The following is a 22,532-nucleotide window of genomic DNA, read 5'->3' as shown; positions in this document are numbered from 1 at the left end:
AATTAAGCATTCAATTAATAATTAAGACCTAGGTTGGAACAAAAACTAGTAGGGCAGGGGGACTCCAGGACCGGTTTGAAAACCCCTGCTCTAGAATGAACTGAGTATAAGGAGACAACCCTCATGTATTATATCACACAGACACCAGGAGCATCAACTCAGGATAGTTTATTATTGGACACTTGCACAAACATGTAAGTGCATGTAACACAGGTGTTTTGTATGTCTTGATTTATTATGAGTGATATTAAACTTTCTCCTTATAGTTGAGTGCACACTAATTAGGCTGGTTCATTGCTATTCCTTTGCCATTCCCTGCCCCACTCAGGCCTCCTGTATGGGATGATGTGCAAGGATTGCTCCTGATTGTTCCATTGTGTTCCTTTAAGCTCTCTCCCTCTGCTTTTTACCAGTTCTTTGTTTGTAATGTTCAAATTTGTCTCGGTCCAGAGTCAGAGTTGTTGTTTTGACAGTTATTTCATGGACGGTGTCTATTTTTGTGTCTTTACACTTGAATAACTTGCTCCACATTAATCAATACTCTGGTTAAGTGCATATGGGTCCTCAGCTGCTCGTCCTCGGCAAAGTCTGTCAGGCACACTTGACATCTAAAATACAGAACAATGTTGGACACAGGTCAGTCAGGGGACCAAAATCTGCTTATTTACATAGAACATAGGTTGTAACTACATTAATGTAATGCTCTCTTAGATGAGCCGAGATTGTATTTTAGAACAATGTCTAAAAACGGACTCCCAGGCCGCCGGTCTCACAACAGACCCTGGAAGTGAGTTTCATTAGGTTTCACTGCGTCTAGAGACCCAAGGTGAGGAGAACTTGCTCTAACTCAGCAATAGGCTGCAGGAGGGCATCTCACGCTGTCTTCCATCCGCTGTGGGCCGGATTGAACCTCTTAGTGGGCAGGAGTTCAATCTGGGATGCGCCGATTCCCTCGTCTCCAAAGGCACCACCAGGTTCGAGATCATTGTCCGAGGAGGAACAAGAGCACAAAGCCTGGTTTAAAGCACTGTGGATTTGTAAAGGCAAAGTGAAAAGCAGCACACAGCAAAACCAGGGTATTGTCAATGTTGTTTTGGCAGGTCAAGTGAATAGATAAGCTATAAGGGGATTTTCATTCAAAATAATACAAATCCCATGGCTAATCAAAGACTTAAGAAAACACTATGTACGTGTGATGATGGCCAATTTAAAACCTCAGCACATGACAAATGTCCTAGCAATCATATTTAACTTCATCTAACAGTTCACTTCCATATGTTTATTGATGTGTATTTGGCAGCAGTTGATGGTAAGCAGAGTAGGGCTCAATTATTTTTGTTTAATTCCAATTATAATTTCAATTCAAACTCATCAATTCCAATCCTATAAACCAGGATATTTTTTCTAAAGTTACTAAACTGGATTAATGAATCTAGTGCTGCTCCACTCGCATTGCTTTTTGGCTGACAATAATGATATTTCAAATGAGACGTTACATGTTTTCATTTAACCTGCAAGTTTAATAAAACATTTTAGAGGGAAGACTGCAATTGTAATTTTAAAAAAAGTTTTCCAAACACATCTAGATACACATGACCTACTAAACGATACAAAATATTGTAAAACAGGTGCTGCTGTTCCTGGTCCAGCAGAGCTTTTCCAACTCTCTTTAAAGCTCGGACACTTTCAGAAAGAGTGAGGTGCACTGGCTCTACCCAGACCAATCATTCCCACAAATAGGACATTGAGTGCTCAGGTGGAACAAGAACATGAAGACGGTGCAGATCCTCCAGGACCAGGACTGGGGACCGGGGACCCTGCTATAAAACATCTATTGGACTCAGACAACACGTCAGGCCTAAACCACTGGACACCTGTTGAGAGACCATTTCTTACCCACGGGCAGCAATTCCCACTCCTGTACGCCAGGATCCTGTTCATCATCTCCCACAGCCACCATGAGATACCGCTCACTGAGCTGCTGATGAGGGTTGTTGAACCCTTCTTGGAAATAACTGGAAAAGTTGTTGAGATAAAGCAAATAGAAACTTTATTAACAAGCTAGCTTTGAAGCACCAGGTCAGGGAATTCCTTGGTCTGCATACTATTATTAATATAAAACATAATACAGTCTCTTCAAGGATGAATCTTATCGGTGTGCATTTCTGTTTTGTTACAAACAGGGCAAACGCAACACAAAATCTCAGGGTGGAAACCAATGAACATGTTTTACACAGACACTCAATGAAACAAGAAGGCTGATCGTCCCTGTTTGTACTGTATGGTATAGGAGTTTACAGGACATTTAGAAAAATCAAAAAGACTGACCTTGTGAAGCTCTTCCACCACCCCTCCATCAGGACACCTCTTCGGCCATCGCTGGGCTGCAAATAATCATTAAAACACAATTCAAAAGCCAGTAATTCATTAGGCCGTCCTGACAAACAAACATTCAAGATTAAGCTCACATCTTCACTTTATCGCACAAACAATCAGCAGTGGAGGGATAAGACTGCCATTGCACAGCAGTTTGAGCCACATTTTACAGCCTTAGTATCAGATAAGAGGCCCTGGAAATCGGTGCTCGTTACCTTATTTGGAAGAACAACCGAGGAGAAGTAGCCTACATGTGTTGAGTTATATTGTTCAATGTCATTTTTCTGCTTCATCCATTTCATTATATGAAAGTATAGAGCTCTTACGGCTGAAGGGTACCTGGCTGCTGTACACCTCGGGGCTCGGAGCTGCAGGCCGCACTCTGCCATTGCGCTCCCACACACACCGTATCATCTGTTCAATTTGATATATCATTTTTAATAGTTTATATTTTGAGTGTACATCTAGTTCAATTCGTTTTCTTTTAAACTCGTCTCTTTAATGTCCCCTGTTCCGCCATTGTGTTCAATATCGCGTCAAGCAACCCGTTTTTGTATGAATGTGAAGTCGACATAAACACAACTCACCTCAATGGAGTAACACAAACGAGAGCCACGCAGGAAACGATACAGCAGTGGCGTCGTGGCGTCATCCATCAAAGACGTCCAATTAAATATAGGATATAGTTTATTTGAAGTAGGAGTCGGTATTATGGTTGCCATAATACGGAATCGGCCTGTAAGGCAGAGAAAAACGCTGCGGTCCGGACGGATCGGTTATAAGCGGACCTGGCGCCCTGGCTGCTACGGAAAGCGGCGAGGGGTTTGCAAATGCGCGGGAAGAGATCAAACTGAACATGTGACGTCGATATTGAAGGCGCGCACAATGGACAAGTCAGCGGAAAATAAAAATAAAAGCAAGTGCGGAAAATTCAGTTTTGCATGTAAAAGTTGTATTTCTGCGCTGGCTAATTTTGACAGTGAATTCACAACCTGCAGGAGGGCTTTGGGGAGGGGTGGCACAGCCATAGATGATTAGATATCCGAAGACAGACATGGCACTTTACACTGTGACAGTTGCTCTATTAATCAGTCAGTGTCTGATTTTTATTGCATTGGTTTCATGAAGAGAAATATAGTGTATATATACAATTCCAGGAAACTACATTTATTAAAGGTTGTACATTACAGCCTTGCTCAAAAGGTGTACAGATCCTTGAAGCATGCTCTTCAGCTGGTAATTTACTATTAAGAACAATATTACTATTAAGAATGCACTCCCTTATATGAAAATATTAGTGACAAGGGCCACCTGTTGTACGCCAGATCTTACCCATTTATACAAGATTTCCATTGCCTAAAACTTTCACTTAAAGGTCAATCTAGCATTTGTATGACCTTCATTATCCAGATTGTTCTCAACTCAACCAGCTTTTTATGAGTATGAGTATTTTGGCACACAAAAATATCCAATTCAAATCTTCCTCCATTGCTTTGTTGAAGCAGCTACTCTTGACTTTTTGTCTGTGAATCTTAAGTCTGACTCCCATAGAGTATCAAGCTCTACATGTGTGCTTCACTATCTGTCTGTGGCAGCTCTCCTTGCCAGGTCAAGAGAGCCACAAGAAAAAAATGAGAAAGGAAAAAAATAAGTTTGTTCTCAGTCACTTGTTTTCCTCCTTCAGTTTCTCCATTTCTGCCACCAGCAAGTCAGTCACAGAGTACCTCTCAATCAGGGAGTGGATTTCATTGTATAGATGAAAGTCAAAATGTGTGCAGAAATGGCATGAAACTTATTGGCTTGAAGGAGAACAGCAGTGCTTTGGTTGTGATGTGTTTAACTTCTTTAACTTTGGAAACCCAGTTACAAAAGGTGTCCCTATCATTCATATATATTTATAGAAATGAAATAGTCAGATTGAACTGCAATAGCATTTCATCATTCACTGGCAGTTACTGGCAGAAGTAGTAACGGTATAATCAATCCATAGATGAGCTTCATCTTATTTGCAAAACCACACTGAACAGAATCAAATAAAGTCACAGATTATATGCCTGTTAACGACAACTGAATATTCCCTGCAGTTTTATGGTAAACATACAAATTATAGGTATCAGTCACACTTACCATCTGTATATAGAACTGCCTGATCATCTTGATTTCCAGATTGACAATATCCCTGTGGCATGCCTCTCTCTAGAGAAAGAGAGAGAGAAAGAGAGAGGCAGAGAGCACGACTTCAAACCGTGTCAATGATTATAGCCCACAGTGCATATAAGTATCGCACATATTATACTAGCTGGCATGAGCTGCATTTGTAATGAAAAGAAAACAAAAAAGCACCCCAGTTTTTAGACACTAGAATTGTGTAGTGTAAAGAAATGTACTAAGTCTTTTGTGATAGATGGTTAAGAACAGGGCAGGAACACGTTTTGGTTAAGTTGGTTGGGAATGTCAGTAAGGGTGGGAATCAGGTAAATGACTGTATTGCGTTGTGTTGAAGCCTGTGCTGGCAGGGAAGGCAGCGTCTCCTTGATCATGTTCCTGATGAAGCGGATATGAATGGCTGTGAGCGGCGCCCCGCTGCCCTCTCCACTGATGGACTCCACCAACCTCTCTGACAGCGAGGACGCCACTCCGGCAGTGACTGCAGCAACACCCCTGGGCCTACAAGATGCACAGAGTCAGAGAGGGGGCGGCTTGTCAAACTCAGCATGGAGACCAGCATGCACAATCAATTCTCATCGTTTCCCAACCAGTTTGAGAAATGTATCATTCCCACATTCCACTGTCATTGCTGTCCGACTTTCAATTAATTAATTACATTAGTGACTCCTCTGCTATGCACCACTAGAGGGCACCAATGTTGTACCATTAGACAGACCCTAAACCTCCTGGCTGCCTGTACTCATATTGCACAGAAATTATGTATGTATTTATATTATTCTTTGGATCGTACTAGGAATAATAATCTATGAAGTTACCATATAGCATCTGTTATAGCACAGGCAGTGAACAGACTGGAAAGATGGGACAGCAGGACATTTTGCACTTAAAACAGAATTACCTTCAGAAGTGTCTTACAGAGTTCATACAGAATTAAAGTGGCTGAGTTTGGGTTGGGAGATTTAAAAACATTACAACATCATTCTGTTTCCTCAGCTATATTCGATGTGGGCTAAGAACCCACATTTAAAATTTTCCTCCACGGGTGCTGGACGATAAAAAATTCTAGCCTACAAGGATTTTGCAACGATAACTCAGGAGGGGAAATGCATTATTTAAACTGGCGCACATGCACTGTTTTTACATGCAGAGCTGTGTTTAGGACAGGAGGAGCTCTTTTCAGACTTTGCCTGTGACTCACCATCTCTCACGGGTGAGAAGATGTCCAGGCTGTTGAATCGGGAGAGGATTGGGAGCCTCGGTCTCTTTAGACGGGAAGACATCCAGGCTGCTGCTGATGGGGATTCCTGTGGGATGAGGGAGTCTGCGCTGGTTAATAAACGGTCTCCAGTTACTCTTACTTTGGGTAATATGGATGAGCAATGCATTTGGGACGTTTCTGGGAAAAGATCCGATTGCTGCCTTGTGTTGGTCAGGCCCTGCTGCCAGTGGACATTAGTTAGCCAGTCAAACAGCATTTTATCCCACCCTCAAGTAAACACAGAGGACAGGAATTCCTTCTTAAGTAGTGGCAACAAAATACACTTTCTCACTTGATCATTCAAGTTTGAATACAGGCATTAGCAGTATTTGTAAGGATATAGGAACTTTTCAAGTCTATAACTCAGCCCTTTTATTATGCAGAAACGATCTGGTCCTCGCTGAAGATCTCTGCTGGCATTAGAGGCCTAAGCATGGGAGGACTTGCTGGAAAGAGCTTTGCTGCTGGACTGAAACAAAACCTCAGATAAATAATGTATACCAGAACATATCTCCAATTTTCAAAAACACTAGAAAACATGCATCAGTAGCAAACTGGAGTAAATTGCTGGTCAAGTCTAAATACTGAAGCAACTGTAAACATCCTTAAATGTCAAACAAATGTATTTAAATTATTTGGGCCCTGCCCTCCCTGGACTGTGCTGAACCTTGGGGTGAGAGTGAGAGTGCTGGACGTGGAGGCCAGGCACGGAGGTCTTGTGGGCAGCCACAGTCTCCGTGGGGGAGGCGAGCATGCGCAGCAAAGCACACTATTGCAACCTCAGCTCGATCTCTGTGGCCCACACCCCCACAGCCAATACCACTCATTAGAATTTCCCTACCATACAAGACCAAAGCAGTCCAATTCCTACACCATGTCTCCATAGGCTACAATAGTAAATTGATGTATCAGTGAGCCTAAATGCATTCATATTTTAAATCACAATCAAGCATCAAGATAAAAACACAGCACTCACCATTAAGAGTTGAGGGTGGTGAGTGTCAGAACGGATAAATTGCTCCCCAATGCCCCCCCTTTGTGACAACCCTGCAGTGATACCCGCTCCAGACAACAACAACATATAACTGACTTGACATCCGGTAGCTCATGAATATAAATATAAAACCACCAAGGTTCCCCTGCTGCAGTGCAGTGTAAGTGAATGGAGGACGGGAACCTCATGTATGAAGCAAACATGCAGACTGTACATTTGACATTAGTCGACTTTACTATACATTAATTTTGGCAACAGGTTTGCCATACCTTTCTCAAACTTATATTTTATTTTCCATACATTTCCAGGTCTGGTAACCAGTCTTTTTAAATTCCATTATTTTCCAGACTTTCCAGACCTGCATAAGCACCCTGTAGTACAATCACAACCCATACAACCTTAATTTATAATCAGGTTATTGCTATAATAAAATGAAATAAAAAAAAAAAAACACAATCAACTACAAAATAGATAAATACATCCCCACCAAGGCTAAAGGCTTGTCTCTACCCCTTACAGATCCACACACAGGTTCAGTAATGTAATACAATACATGTATATTGTTAAGTCAGTACAGTTAAAGCAGTAACCTCAGATTAAAATGTGACAAGACACAACAGTATCCTTCGCCTCACAGACTAAAATTCCCAGTCCTCCCCCGGGTTTGTGGGTGTTAATTCCCAGACTTTAATAATAGAATTTGTAAAAAATAATAATCGGCGATACTTAAATAGTATGATTTGCTATTTATTGTTAGCAAATATATATTGTATTATTTCCTTTAAAAAACATAATTACTCTTAGAAAGATCATTTGAATGCATCTGTCATAAAAGGTTAACAACAATAAGCATGTACTACTAGTGCAGTTTATAATTATACTTTTTGGTTTGTTTATTTCACTGGGGAGCAGAGGGAAAGGATTGTAGATATTTAACATTAACAGCTGGCGTTATAACACATAAGACAGCAGTGCCATGTTTGCTGTGCAGCACTGAACCAATCCTCAGTTTTAAAAAGCGCGCTCCTGCCTCGGAATGTACGTGCTCGCTCTCGCCACAGAGCGTCGCGACGTTACCCTTCCGTCGAGCGGCGGCCTCACGGTGGGTGACGGGACAATAAAGATGGCGTCGGCAGGATCCCTGTCTATGGATTACCGGAGAAGATGACGACGATGAAGCTGTTATCTCCGTCTGACACCAAAGTGTCCGCCGCGTACACCTTTAAATAACCACCCGAAAGGATCCCCGCATATACAGGGCGTATAACGAGACAGAGAACACACGACGACATCCAGAAATATCCAGCGACCCATGGAGGATATCAACTCCAACATTAACGCAGACTTGGAGGTGCGGAAGCTGCAAGACTTAGTGAAGAAGCTCGAAAGGCAGAATGAGCAGCTCCGGAGCCGGTCCACTCTGCTCACCTCGGTGTCGGCGAGTCCCAGACCACTCAGTGCGGGGTACGAGCAGCCCCAGCCAGCGGGAGCCACCGAAGGGCTGGCCGGGCTCCCTGGGGTGGGGTTCGGTGGGACAAGGGGCTTCGGGGTGCTGGAGCACGTCCGCTGTCTGAGCCCCAAACGCAGGCTGGAGAGCTCGGGCTATGGCAGCGTGTACGAGGCCGAGGAGGCATCCGTGGCCTCGCCCGCTGCCAGCTCGTTATTTGGGGCTGTGGAGGACTGTGTTGAGGAAGGGGAAACTTCTATTTTGGACGAAGTGGACCTCCTCGATCTGGAAGAGTTGGATTGCCTTGAACAAGAGGAGGACAGCTGGTGAGTTCAGCCGGGGTGTGGGGTGATTACATCACTGGGGAAGTAGTTGGGCTCTTGAGTGTGTTGTGAAGCCGGCTTCGTGGGCTGTGGTTGTCTGAGCCAAAGGCATTGTATATGAGATGCAGCCTCAGGATCGTACTGTATGACTTGAAACGTTTTAACTGCTATGGGATTTTCGTATTTTAGATCCCATGCAACTGTAACTGTTGGAAACGGTCTTATTTTATAGCATAGTGCATTGTTGCAGGTATTTGGTAATGCTATTTAAGAGCTGAAAATAGATCAAGCATTGTGCATGTGCATGCAGGGGCTGTCCAAACGTGTTTTAGGATGGAATGGATAAAAGTTTCTGCAAGGGGATAAATACAGAATCACTGCGCAGTGACGCTTTGATGCCAATTTTGGTTTCCAAGTAACCTAAGTGGAGTGTAGTAAGCAGTGACAGCATTTCTTCAGGGATTTATCTATTGTAAACAGTTCAGGGCTTGGCCGGAATAAGATAGCTACAGTTATGGGTATGATCTCACGCATTGTCTCAGGGGATGAAGTCCATTTTACTGTATGGAAGGAATGTTTTGAATATTCAATGCTGGATTGGTTTTGATAAAACAGTAATCTATATATGAAACTGCAACATGAGGTTGTATGCCTATAGTGGAGGGGTGTGTGGCTTGCATTACTTTGATAGCAGAAAGGAATAATGCCACATTTTAAACACCTGAACACCTTGCCTCTTATATTTTTGGGTGATAAACTAATATTTTTGGTTTCAGGTAAAGTATTTTAGTTGCATTAATGCACACTTCTTTAGAAAATGATTGTGCAGACAGTGGAATCAGGTAATTTAGAAGTTAATACAATGAAAATCTTTCCATAATTTTCCTTTTAAAGCATATATCCTTATCGAGGGTGACCTTTGGCATAGTGCACACAAATGTATAGCAATAAGATATAAAATACAATAGACGTCCTAGCTGATGTAAATGCATAAAATGCAGAGCAACATTCCATGAAGGTGTAGTAAAGTAAATCAGAAACCTAGTTTATTAAATCAATAACAATGTATCAGATAATACCTACCTTTTTATTAAAGATATCTTATGTTTTATATGCCTGTTATATAGGGAACAACATTTTAGAATTTTACACATTCTCAATATGAACATTCACTATAAAGCAGGGAAAGGAATTTGCACTTGACTCTGGCTTCATAGGCACTTTTCAACTGTCATTTCTGATCAGGGGCCAATGCCACGGTAGCATTAATGCGGTCCAAAGCCTTCCTAATGTCTCCCAAAAGGTTCCCGTCGTTGTAATGGAATGGCTTACTGTTAAAAGTTTTGCACACCTCCAATCACACTGACCTTGCTGGTCAGAGCTTATTAAGCAAAAACAAATGGATTTAGAACAAAAAGGATAATTCGGAAAGACTGCCGGCTTGCTGTTATATTGAATGTTTTTAAAGGCCTCATAGGTTGACCTTAAACTTTTTTTGAAAGGCTTGGGCATGCGTCAGACTTCTCATGTGTTTAGATGCAGCCAGTAAACATTTGCTTTGATCCTGCATTTGGGGGATCAGCTTGGTACCAATAACCTACACCCCAATGATTTTAATAAGTTGTGTGTTTTCATAAAGATTTGAAAACAATTGATTTTGTACTTTTACTAATACCATTGATTTATCTCTGTTAAGAGTTCTGTTTTAATTCATGCTCTTGATCTACAGGAAAATAGACCCAGTGTATTGAGAGCTGGGAAATAAATCTGTAAACAGCTGGGGAATGGTGCGAGTTAAAGTTAGAATGGCTGGCCAGGAACGCCAAGAAACTTTAACAGCAGCAACTGGCCTGGAGTGGAAAAAGCCAACCTTGCAGTTTGATGCTACTACAGCTGTTTAGTCACTACAAATCAAAACTGCATGACTGATTGATAAAGGAAGCTGTCAGTTTATTGTTTTAGGATTCTAATATAAAGATCAAAACTATTTTCTTTAGGTTACACATTTTAGAAGAAAAGTATATTAAACTGCCTACTGTAAAAATGTAACACAGTAAGCATTGATTTAAAGTTTTTTGTTTAATTGGAAATCAGGATAAACACCTTTACAATAACATCAGCATCAGTGAAACTATTAAACACTGCAACACTTTAATCTTAAATTTAATTCAATAACAATTCAAATGCATATATTGTCACTTTAAAACAGTACCTTCCCAATATATTGAAGTCTCCATTGAGGTTTTGTATCTAGACTTTGTTTTGAAACCTCCTCCCTATGATAGCAGAATGGTGTGTTTGCTAACTCAGGTAATGCAGACTGCCCTTTAATGTTTGTGAACAATAAGTCTACAGAAAAACCTGCTCAGAACAAGGATGCATGAAATCTTCATTATCTAGAGTGTTTTGAAGTGGACATGCAATTTGAAATTCACTGGTTTGTTTCCTTTCCGTTTGTGTTGCAGGTGGCTCAGGATTTACTTGTTTGGAATTGATAATCCTAGTAAAGTACAATACTGGATTGAATCATGTCTGTGAAATGCAGAGAGGGGTACTAAACAGGCTGACCGTGACATCTGATAATTTGCTTAAAGGGGTAGAAAGTGCAGATGAGAGGATCTATCTTGTCTTCAGATCTCCTCATTCATGTCAGGACTTGCAGTGCCAAAGGATAATTGGAATTTCACTTTGGAGGGGAGAAGGAAATCAACAACAAATTAAAAACTTACACAGCTCAGATTTGATAGAATTCCTTGTTGGCAATTTGGAGTACAGGATAAATGTAGTGGTCTGAAATCTACTAGGTGATGTCAAGATCAGTAACAAGCAGAATCAAATAGGCTTTATGGTGCAATTTGTATGGGGGTGCCATTTATAATTCTGGTCCTCAAGGGTAATTCTAAACTTGTGTTGATAATTAGTTGCTTTTAGTATCCATGGTAAAGAGTGGAAGCTTTTGACAAACTTTTTAGGTGCTGTTGCATTGAATGCCTGCATGATGCAAATCGTTCAGGATTTACATAGACTAGCTAGTCTGACTTTGTTTAAACCTATTGATGCAAATGCTTATCATAAACGTATATTCTTCAAATTAATAACGTGTGTATGTGTGTGTGTGTATGTATGTATGTGTGTGTGTGTGTGTGTGTATATATATATATATGTATATATGTATATTATTGTAATTATGTTTTAATATATTCATATTCCTTTAGAAGTTATAAAATATAGGGATTATAGGTCACTGCACTTGGTACAAACAAACAGACACAAGTCAAATCCAGACCTTGGAAAGCATGACTGACTCTTGTTTCATCTGTTTCTTGGCTGAAAAGCACTTTAAATAAATTCCATAAAGAGGAGCAATTGAGAGATTCAATTGCTCTGTGTTAGTTTGTGTTACATTGAAAGTATTCAGCTGATTAGCACATCTTGTCGACATCCCTTGCACAGTCTTGACTTTTCAGCTGACCTGGCTGTGACCCAGTAGCAGCATTGTTCTCTTCCTAGGGCAATACACACTGAGCGTGGACTACACTGCTGGCTGTCAATGGGTGAGGCAGATGGGCATAAAGGAAGCCTTTGAGAGCTGCCAGTTTGAAAGGCCAGGATTCTTTTCAAAGGAATCGATGTGTCCAGATTGAGGAGAATCTAGCAGTGTGACTTGTCTTTCCAAATGTTGTTTACACACAGGAGTCCTTAAACTTTATTGAAGCATAGAGACTGGAGCTCATTTGTTCAGAAACATTGAGATCAGCTGTTCACAAAAGAAAGGTATGTTTAGATCAGGTCTTAATAGTAGCTGAAAAGGCTCTTTTCACATAAAAGTTCTTGCTAGTTTCAGTGGGCTCAATGGTATGGTAACCACTCTAACATGTAGTCTATTCCTCCTGAGCTTTTCACTACTGGGAGCTGGGAGCCACAACTATATTTGAGTCCGCTGTGAAGGCTGGACGGCATGTTGCCTCTAAAGATGCCAACACGTGAGTGAGAGGAAGCTGGGGTGGCAAATTACTTAATTTAGCTCCCTATCATCTAAGGCGCTTTTCCTTGCAGCAACCCCCCCCCCCTAACCCTCTAAAGAGATTACATGGCAACCCTTTTATTCATCCAGTTAAGCTGTAAATTAGCATCAGAAGGGATTTGCTGCCGTCTAGACTTGGAGCATGCACTCCCTTTCCATCTCCAGTATGATTTACATTTTTAGGCAGTTTAGTTTAATTTAAAACAGTGTTTTCTTTGCATGTGCTAAATTTCTCTCTTGAAAGTAAAAAGAAAGCTATTTATATCGTATGCATTCCATGATAAATATAATAGCACCGTGCAGGAGATTTGGGACTAGTTGACAGAGAGCCTTGGGAAATCTTTTTAGTATTTGGAACGTTGCTGAGGTTGAGAGTCAAGCTGCAATCTCTAGAGAGGTAATTATAGAGAGTGCTCAGGAAATAAAATAATGGATCGTGTATCACAGAAATGGTATAGTGATGTCGGCAGCAATCAAGGAGTCGTATTTTAATCCATAACCTTAAGGATGCACATCCTTCAAATTCCTTATCCTTTGTCATCTTAAGTCAAATCAACAAATGGTCCTTAAGCAGTAGAACCATTGTGGTATTGTGTGAATGTTAGTAATGTAATTCACAGGATGTTGGGGATAAGGGCTCCATTTTACCATAATGCTTTCTGGGTTTGCTTTTGTTGCAATAAACCTAAAAACAACAAATATTAATGGGGACGCTCCATGAAACAGAATGGGCATACGTTAATACATCATACATCAAAGATTGAGTTAACTTCTGGAAAACTAAATATTTTTCCTCTGAAATGCTGTCAATATGATACTGTGAATTGCCCTGCTATATGTAAGGGTATAATAATAATAATAATCAGTATTATATGCCAAGTTATGGAATTATACCCTTTGGAAAAAAATGGTATGTCATAACCATTTTTTGAACTTTTGTCTTCCTGATTTTTCACACTGCATGTATTGCACTGTTATGTGTAGTAAAGTTATCCATCTTTATTATTATTAATAATAATAATAATAATATTTTATTTAAATTTGTTTGTTATCCAAAATAAATAAATCTTCATCAATATAGAAATGTTGCTTTGTTAGGCGCGTTTGTCTCATTACTGGCATTACAGTTCTCTGGGTTATTTTCTGAGATTTTGTCCAGACTGTTGAAGCTAGTTAAATCTTCAAACTAAAACGTCTTCTCTGACATTTGGAAAAGAAAAATATGTAGGCCTAGGTCTAAGGAGAAATTACTGGTCTGTCATAGCACTATAGTAACAAGGGGAATTGAATGTAATTGCAAGCTGTTTTTATTTAAAATTCCACTTTTTTTATTTAAAGGGGAAGTTTTTACATTTCTGCACTAAGACCTTTGAAATTTTTTAGTTTTTAAAGTATTTTCTGTTTCTCTTAAAACCCCTGCCAACCCTCACTGGTGCCTGTACTGTAATTCATATTTGCCAACGATCGGACCTCTCGCCCTGTCCCCCTATAGATGTATTTCTTTATGGAATGTGATTAGAATGAATCAATTTATTTATTAGCAGATGCTACCCAATTATTGGGTAACATGGAATATGAGACTTACAGTTTATGGTATGTATGAGTGTATGAGTACTAATTACCTGATATGGCAAAAATAATAGAACAATTAGGGCCTACTTGTCAGTGATAGTGATATTTATAGTACAGTGTACTTTTTGGATTGTATTCGTCTTTGAATGGGTGTGGCTGTTAACGTGGCTTAAAGCTGGGAATAGGTCAATTGTTTAAAGCAGGTTGACTACACCTTTAAAGCCATGTCTTTGTTGTGTTGTACATTTATTTACATTCTCATATTTTAAATTGTATTTAGGGAAAGATTTCCAGATGTTGTCTTCCCCTACATGTATTCCTTTTGTGCCTGCTGTTTATGTTTTCCTGTGGAACCAAATAATATATGCGTAACTCAACCCTGTGTACCAGTCACCGATCACTTATAATCTGAAGGCTGCAGTAATAACCTTGCAGGATTTTCCTTTCCTTATTGCCCAGGGGGGAATTGGAGCAGGTGCTAAATCGCATTTGAGTGTATGCTTGGCGTCCCAGTAGTTTCCAATTTCTCTGGCTTGCTTACCTATTTAGAATAGTTCATTACAGACATAAAGAAAATCTTTTCACATGTCATTTGCTGACTGCTGTTTGGATTGTGTGCATTGGTACTGCTCATTAAAGTCAAATTCCATTTCTGCCTACTGCAGTGATGTATTGAGTATCATCCAGAGTTTGAGACACTTTAACAAAAAAAAACACACAAAAAAAAAAAAAACACACAACAACCTTATTTTGTAACTAATTTTAGCCTTGGAGTAAAGGATTCTAACCGTTGTCAAATTAAGGAATGAATCAAACCCAAACTACAATCTTAAACAGTATTGTTTTAAATGTAATTTTACCACAAGAATGTGTACTGGAAGGATCAGCCTATTAATAATAATAATAATAATAATAATATTATTATTACTTGAATTCTTAGCAGGATATGACATTATTTTTTACATTCACCCGTTTATACAGCTGGGCATTTACTGGAGCAATGTAGGTAAAGTACTTTGCTCAAGGGTACAACAGCAGTGCCCCACTGGAGATTGAACCCACAACCCTGTGCTCCAGAGTGGCAATTCAGATCAGATTGTTGTCTCAGCCTTGTAAGGTACATTTATTCGAGATTGGGTTGCAAGGTTATGTAAACGGGCTTTTTAAATACTTTACTGTTCATACACAACACAAGTCTCGTTCCATAATCAAACAAATAATGTTTCAGAATCCTGAATCATGCTGGCAAAGACTCTATAAAGATAAGAATACAAAGCAAGCCAACTTCATTTCAGGGCTTCAAGCCAGAATGGCAGGCAGCCTACCTTAGCTGGAATTTTTCTTTCATTGTGCCAGATGTTTTCTGTGCAACAGAGTGAGACCCTGTAAAGCTTCTAGTTGAAACTTCATGGGTGTGTTCCGGGTACCCTGATCTAATGCACATCTTCCATTTTGATCTGTGTCTCCATCCACATCTGAGGGTGGTGATCAAGCTACCCAGGTCAGCTCAATGTGGAAGGCACTTACTGCCATTTGAAAAGAGTTTAAGGACAAACACTAGTTACCCTTTTAAGCATTGACAATTATGACCGCAGTAAAAACAATTCCACAGGTTTGACCTATGCTTCCTGTTTGGGGAGGGGGAAACTATCTTATCTGAAACCTTTTATTTAGCCCCACCAAAACATTTTAGCTCACTGACTCATTTTTGTTTGGAGCCCCAGGCTACCCATTGCAGGAGCATTTTACTTGTTTTTTTGCTGTGTCAGTCAATGACTCAATGTTCTGCATAACTGCAGAGAGATGCACACCTTAAAGTGCATTGTTAAAGAAAGGTGTTTCTCCACAATTAAGATTCTTGAAAGACGTGTTTGCACTGATAAAACAGTGTAATGTATTTATTTTTAGTCAGTTAACATTTTGATAGTTATGTAGAGTGGAATTCACGTTAGCAATAATATGACAAATATAAAGGACACAATTTTATTCTATGCATCCTCATCATTTCCAAAAATTCCAACTAGAGTAAAGGGTAAATGTACTTTTTTTCCACTGTATTCTGTGGATTCTTGCTCTGAAATAAAAGCAAGTTCTCCCAGTTTCTTGATTAGCTTTGCATACTAACTACAGTCTGTGTGGCATCAATATGTCAGCTTTGCATTTGTATAAGTGGTACGTTCTCAAGACTGCTGTTTCTGACGTCTCTCACAGCAGCTGGAGAAATGCCATCTGCAGCCACTTGAATCATATCTACAAGACAGTTTGGGAAAAGGTGTTTCTGTAGCAGCTGCACATGACATAATCACAGACAGCAGCTCTGAGGTCACCACCCCTGCAGGAAAGCAACCAGACATCTTGATATTGATAGCATGGCACTTGCATATGTTTCAAATGTAGGAAAAACTGTTGAATATATTACTGTTTTTTTTTTTTAAGCCCACCATTTTTATAAAAGGCTAATGCTTTGAATGTTAAAAAAATATCAATTTGAATAGATTGACTAGAAAGTAACTTATATAGTTATCTATAAAAATCTTAAATTCTTTCTTTTTCCTCCTAGGTTGTATGAAACGACCAAGAAGAGTTACAGTCCTTTGCAGAGAGCTGTCAGTCCCATAGCTTGGTGTAGACAAGTCCTGGATCATCCGTCTCCCGATATAGAATCTGCTAAGAAGTCTTTAATACAAAGGCTTGATCTGACCATGTCAGGTAAATAACATTGTTCTTTACCTCAAGGACAAGATGCTTAACACTAATTTGTATTGTACAACTCTGAAATCAGTGGCTACGTTTCCATTGCAGTGGATTTATTTGATAAAAACTAGTGATTTAAACACAAATGTGCTACAAGGTCCATGGAAATGGGTATAGTTCGAAATGTTTTTGTTCAGTTATGCGAATTTCTAATTCTGTAAACCCTACAGTATTGAAAGTCGACATTCTGTTTCAGTATTACATGATGGATTGTTTTTAGATGACGACAAGTAGCAAAAAGAATCTAAAACATTCAATGTGTATTGCTTGTTATATCTAATTAAGCTAAAGGAATCCAACGGTGGGCTTCTTTAAATAATTCCACAACATTCCGAGGAGCTGAAACGGAGCATCGGATTATTCAACCATGCTCACTAGTGTGGCACTATTTCAGATCCTATAGCTGCAGTTTGAAATCTGCATGTATCGGTTCTTGAAGAATGCATTACATTTCCCATGGTTAATATTGACAAATGAAGAAAGTTATGTCATATTTTATGTTATCAGGGGAAGCTCTAAATTGTAATAAATGTTGTGCTTTGCAATACGGATACATTCCTCAGATTTGTCAGCTGGGAATAATTTGGGTAGTTTCTCATTTGAAATGTATTAAAAAATATAACTAGGAAATACTAACCAAAAGACTGATTCAGGCAGCTTCAGCCCTGGTCTGTGGATGTTGTGTGGAGCAGGGGCCAGATTTCAAGCCCTTTGAACAGTATTATGCAACACCGCGGCTTGTCATTGTTGACGGAGCTGTGTGTTCGTATGGTTGCTAATTTTAGATGATGCTTGAGTCTGGACACGGATCAAATTCAACACGCTCAAATGAAAAGGCCATGGCCATTTCTATTAAGGTATGCTCATGTGATGGAGGTCATGCATGAGGAACAGAGAACATTTAGAGGTCCTCTGTTCAAGGTCCTGTATTTACTGTTAATTGACTGTGCTGTGCAAGAGTGTTGCATTGTCTACTGACCTTTGAAATAGTTTGTCTGAAATAGATGGAATGGGGTTTAGTGACTACAACATCGGTGATCTGTAAGAGACTGTTATTGTACATCTAAATTTCCAATGCTAAATGTAGGCCTGTTTAACTTCTGCTAACTACTTCTACACATGTATCTTTTCTGTCCATTCATATCCAAAGGATACATGTAAATTATATTTGCCAAGAGTCAGCAACTCATTGTTTTTCATTTAAACCATACGTAATTAATCACTTTATTATACGGCTGGTTCCACCTTTGTTCTCTGTATATTTTTAGAGTCTTTGGTAGTGCTCTGAGGCTAGTGGGTTTGTTTTCTAAATGTTTTGCACTGTTTCTATGGAACCGCATTTTTTGTAGAGATACTGCACATTTGTTGTGGCCCTTTGAAGACCGTTGTATAACTTTTTTTCCGCTGTTTGAAAAGTACTGTCATGCTTAAAATTATGCTACTTCTAATCATACTAAACTACATTCATCATAAGGTTATATTTTCAGTTTGTTGAACACTGATTCTGCCTAGAGGGAATGGAATATTTTTTATTGATCTAAATGTCATAAAATATAGTTAAATTGATTTAACAATAGAAGCTCCGACATTTCGAACTACCTACAAGTGCCATAGCTGGTCATTGTAACCAATAGCTCTTTAACAACTGTGATATGATAATCAAAGGCAAACCATTGTATAAAACTCAGAAGTTTTATTCATGAACATCAAATCCAACATTTACATAGCACAAATGCAGTATTTAAATTTAAATATGATCATAAAACATTAATAATAGCTATAAATAACAACACACTTTTTTCTAATTGGGCACACTGCAGTCAAAACATGAATAACTATATAGCCTACAATAAGCAAAAAGCTCAAAAACAGCATACAATAAGAGAATGAAAAAAGTGTAATCGTAAATATTGGAATAATGCTCAAAAGCAATATTTTATAGTTCAAAAATAACTTGCATTTATCAAAACATAATTGTACACTAAAGTAAACATTGTCAACACCATGTAAACTTTGTTTTCAACATACACAGCTTTTATTCACTGTAGTTTATTTCAATAAACTATGTACTATATATTTAGCCTGCATACCTGACAGCTCGTACAGTCCACAGAGGACACGTTTCTGCACTTTCCCTGCATGAGCTCGTACCTCACACTGCATTGTGACAGCCCTCTCCAGGTTTTACTCCATGAATATACAGCATTGCAATGAATGCTCCTCCACTGATTATGTCCGTGTATCATTATTTTGGTGGATGTGCTGCGCTATTGCTGTCTGTACTGTGTAGTAGTGATCGCGTATTGATCAGTAGAGTAAAAGCACTCGGTGCCATTTGGACCTGCGTTTCACTCGCAGTGTTTTCACAGCACTGGCACAAATGATCTGTCATTGCCAGTATCACTGAAGCCCCTGAATCAGTCATATTCATATACATGGCATTTCCAAAATGAGCTCTCTTCAGTCTCCGTTTCCAATCTGTGTTTATTTTGCGGATAATCACTGTATCAGCTCTATCTGAATACAGCTGTAAGAAAACACCTGTAATGCTGTACAATGCGTGTGTTTTTCAAGCACATGAAAGACTGTAGATAGGTAGAGATCAACACTTGAGTGACACTATTGTAAAGGGAAGACAGGATTATGCATTATATTTGTTTTATTATGTATTCAAATGACCAGTCAAAATAAACCGATTTTGGCTATTCTAGGTAAATGTGTTTATAACTTATTTTGTGTTTATGCAGCTAAAACGCTGTAGGCATGTTTAATGCATATATTTAAGAAAAGTCATGAACGGGTATGCGCAGTGTATTTAGGAACACGGAGTAATTCAAATTTTAATTACCAAATCGGTCAAATTGACCGGCTTCGCGCTTCTAGTGTTAAATGAAGTATGTGAATACTTTCAAATTCAACTATAAATATAAAAAATGAAATCCATCTTAAATGATTTATCTGTGATTATCTGTAGTATGTGCTGTAACTCAGCTGCTCTTCCATAAGTTTGTTACAATTGCAAAGCAGACAAATTGGTTGGGTCACTATGCTTTCACCTCTGGAGGTCTGGGTTAAATCCATCTCCGATTACAAGTGAAATGATTCTAGCCAACCAGATACAGCTCCAATGGGAACTGAGCTACTTCACCAAGTCCTAATACCATATGGCACAGATAGATACTTGCTCATGAATTGACCAGAGATTAGTTCAATGGTTGATGAGTATTGAGTGTGAACTCTAATGCCATACAGATCAGTGCTGAGCCATGTTTTCTGGCCAAGAGAAAGCTCACTGTAGGGTTGTTGTTTTTTTTGCTAAAACTTTTAGTGAGACTTATGAATAATTGGTCAATCTGGGACAACTATAGAAGTAACCGCTAATAAAGTCATTTTCACAAAACTTGTATTGCCACCTATTTCACTTATAGTTTGTCAGATGCTGTTAGCATGGCAATGTTGTTCATGTTTTTGTATCATTCATCAGCGATGCATCCCCTCAGCTTTTCCTGTCACCTTGCATGTTGGGAATTGCCCGAGTCTGTGAGAAGTCTGTTGCCATGTTACAGTTTAGGAATCGCATCCCCATCAGAGAATAAATATCACAGAGGAGTGTATCCCACTTTTGGTGTCTGGCTTACTTGTAATTTTAGTTTGCCCTTTTAAAAGAACCGAGCATCTCTGTAGTTTGAGGGGATATTCTCAGCACATGTTTCTGATTTGTGCAATTGCTGTGGTGTTTGAACTCCTATTGTATTTCTCTAATTTCTTTGAATGGTTCTATTGTAAGTAGTCTGCCTTAGGGCGTTAATCAAGGTATTGTATTTCCGTATTATAGAAGGCAATATGTCTACAGTCGCTGCCTTTAGTTATTAACTTACAGCATATTCATTGCTTTGATTTATTTGATTAACTGACTATATTAACCGGAATATCTAAACAAGGAATGCTTGTTGTAATTGAACAGTGAAGTAAACCACCCAGCGTTCAGTGTAATTGTATGATAGAACTGGGTTGTGTTGTGCTGTTAAAATCGGGACGGGTTCAGTGTAGCCCTGCCTGCTAAACCAGCGCAGTGTTTGTGTCTTTGATATGTATCCATAGTAACCAAGCCTTCCCTTTCTTTTCCATGAGGAACTTGGAATAACAAGAGCATAAGTCATAAAGCTCTCATGCTGTGGTTATACTATGCACTGTACAAGACAAGAGACTGTGGGAATACTTTACTGTTCCTAACTGTCCAGGACCAGGTTCCATCCTTGCAGTAGGAAACCCTGTTTCATTAAATTCCTTTATTTTACCCTGTACTAATGAACAGACAGTCCTGTTTATTTTAAACTAAAATCACATCCTCAGTTTTATTCACTTGGCATGTCAAACTTACTGTTGAAGATGTTTTTCTCTAGCAGATATTTGTTTTAATCTCATAATTCCACAGAAATTGCATTTAGTCATTCGGGGGAAAAGGGTTTTGGCATTGTTTGTACACTTGGCGAAGCTAGTGGGAGTATCTGTTGTCTGAATACTAATGTATATAGTTGCATTAATGAGTTTATTTTCCTTTGAGTTGCAAAGAACAATGGTATCGACACAATTGCCTTGCAAATCTGACAAGCTTCCTGATATGAATAAAAGGCAACACCTAAACCTGTTAACAACTCTTTGGATCGCACTTTCCTAACCTGATTCACAGAAAACACTGCAATTTACTAATCTGCTTAAAGGAAATTCACAGAAAATAATGTTTTTTGTCAAATTGCTACAATATTTCTGATTTTACAGCAGGAACAGAATAATCACCAAGTAGATCACTGGTGTTAACTTACAGCTTAATATCTTAAAGTAAACCTTAGGAAAAAACAAATAACTGCTGAGCTACAGACAATGGTGTGTCTGACAGACGGTGACGGATCACCGCAGCTTTCAATGGTTGGAAATGCCATTAGCACACTGCTCGAGTTATCAGTTTATCTCCCTGTCCTGCTTGCTCTTCATTAATGGAGCGTCAGTGTTCATAACACAGTGCTGAACCAACTGTGGCCCTGGGGAGTCACACTTCTGCAGCTTTACAGGTCTATCTACATTTTCAATCACTGTTTACCTTGAACACAGTAATTTTGAATAATGAAGCCAGACCAATAGATACAATCTTTAAGTTCATGGGTTAGATTAACCATTGTTAGCACCACTCGATGAAAGAACCCCATTAAGTTAAGTTAATTTGAGTTTAACTGAATCTGTGAGTGCCGGACACCTCTACGCCAGGGATAGTTAATTATTTTGTGTCAGGGTCCAGAGTTCTTGGTCAAGGTATAGTCGAGGTCCAGACAAAGTACAAAAATAAAACCTTTAAATATAAATATTAGTATTAAAACTTTTAATTTGTTAAAGATTATTGTAGGCATATAGATAAACATAACAGAAACTTTCAAGCGTTTTGTGTATTATTAGATTCAAGTCTTTACCATTCCCCTTTTTCCCCACTGTGCACTACACAAAATTGAATGTTGAAAAATCAACTCGCTAACAGAACACGAGCTCTATATAGGACATCCCATATTAATACGTAACATCCTATTGGCTAATAACCAGGAAGGGCTGCTACTAGGGTCCACACA

General features: G+C 39.1%; 1 protein-coding gene across 3 annotated transcripts in view; it reads left to right on the top strand.

The window, feature by feature from the left end:
- The first annotated feature begins 7,913 nt into the window (after positions 1–7,913).
- The window catches only part of slain2 (SLAIN motif family, member 2), a 33,337-nt gene continuing 18,718 nt past the window's right edge, over positions 7,914–22,532 (top strand). For all 3 annotated transcript variants that reach the window (XM_066719959.1, XM_066719958.1, XM_066719957.1), the window contains exons 1-2: positions 7,914–8,570; positions 16,724–16,872. In XM_066719959.1, the coding sequence (XP_066576056.1) occupies positions 8,110–8,570; positions 16,724–16,872 (610 nt within the window). In that variant the 5' untranslated portion in view covers positions 7,914–8,109. The remainder of the gene's footprint in view (positions 8,571–16,723; positions 16,873–22,532) is intronic.

Source organism: Amia ocellicauda, chromosome 13, assembly GCF_036373705.1.
Source record: "Amia ocellicauda isolate fAmiCal2 chromosome 13, fAmiCal2.hap1, whole genome shotgun sequence".
Lineage (NCBI taxonomy): Eukaryota > Metazoa > Chordata > Actinopteri > Amiiformes > Amiidae > Amia > Amia ocellicauda.
Note: the sequence above shows the minus strand (reverse complement) of the source record. Positions and strands in the feature narration are given on the sequence as shown.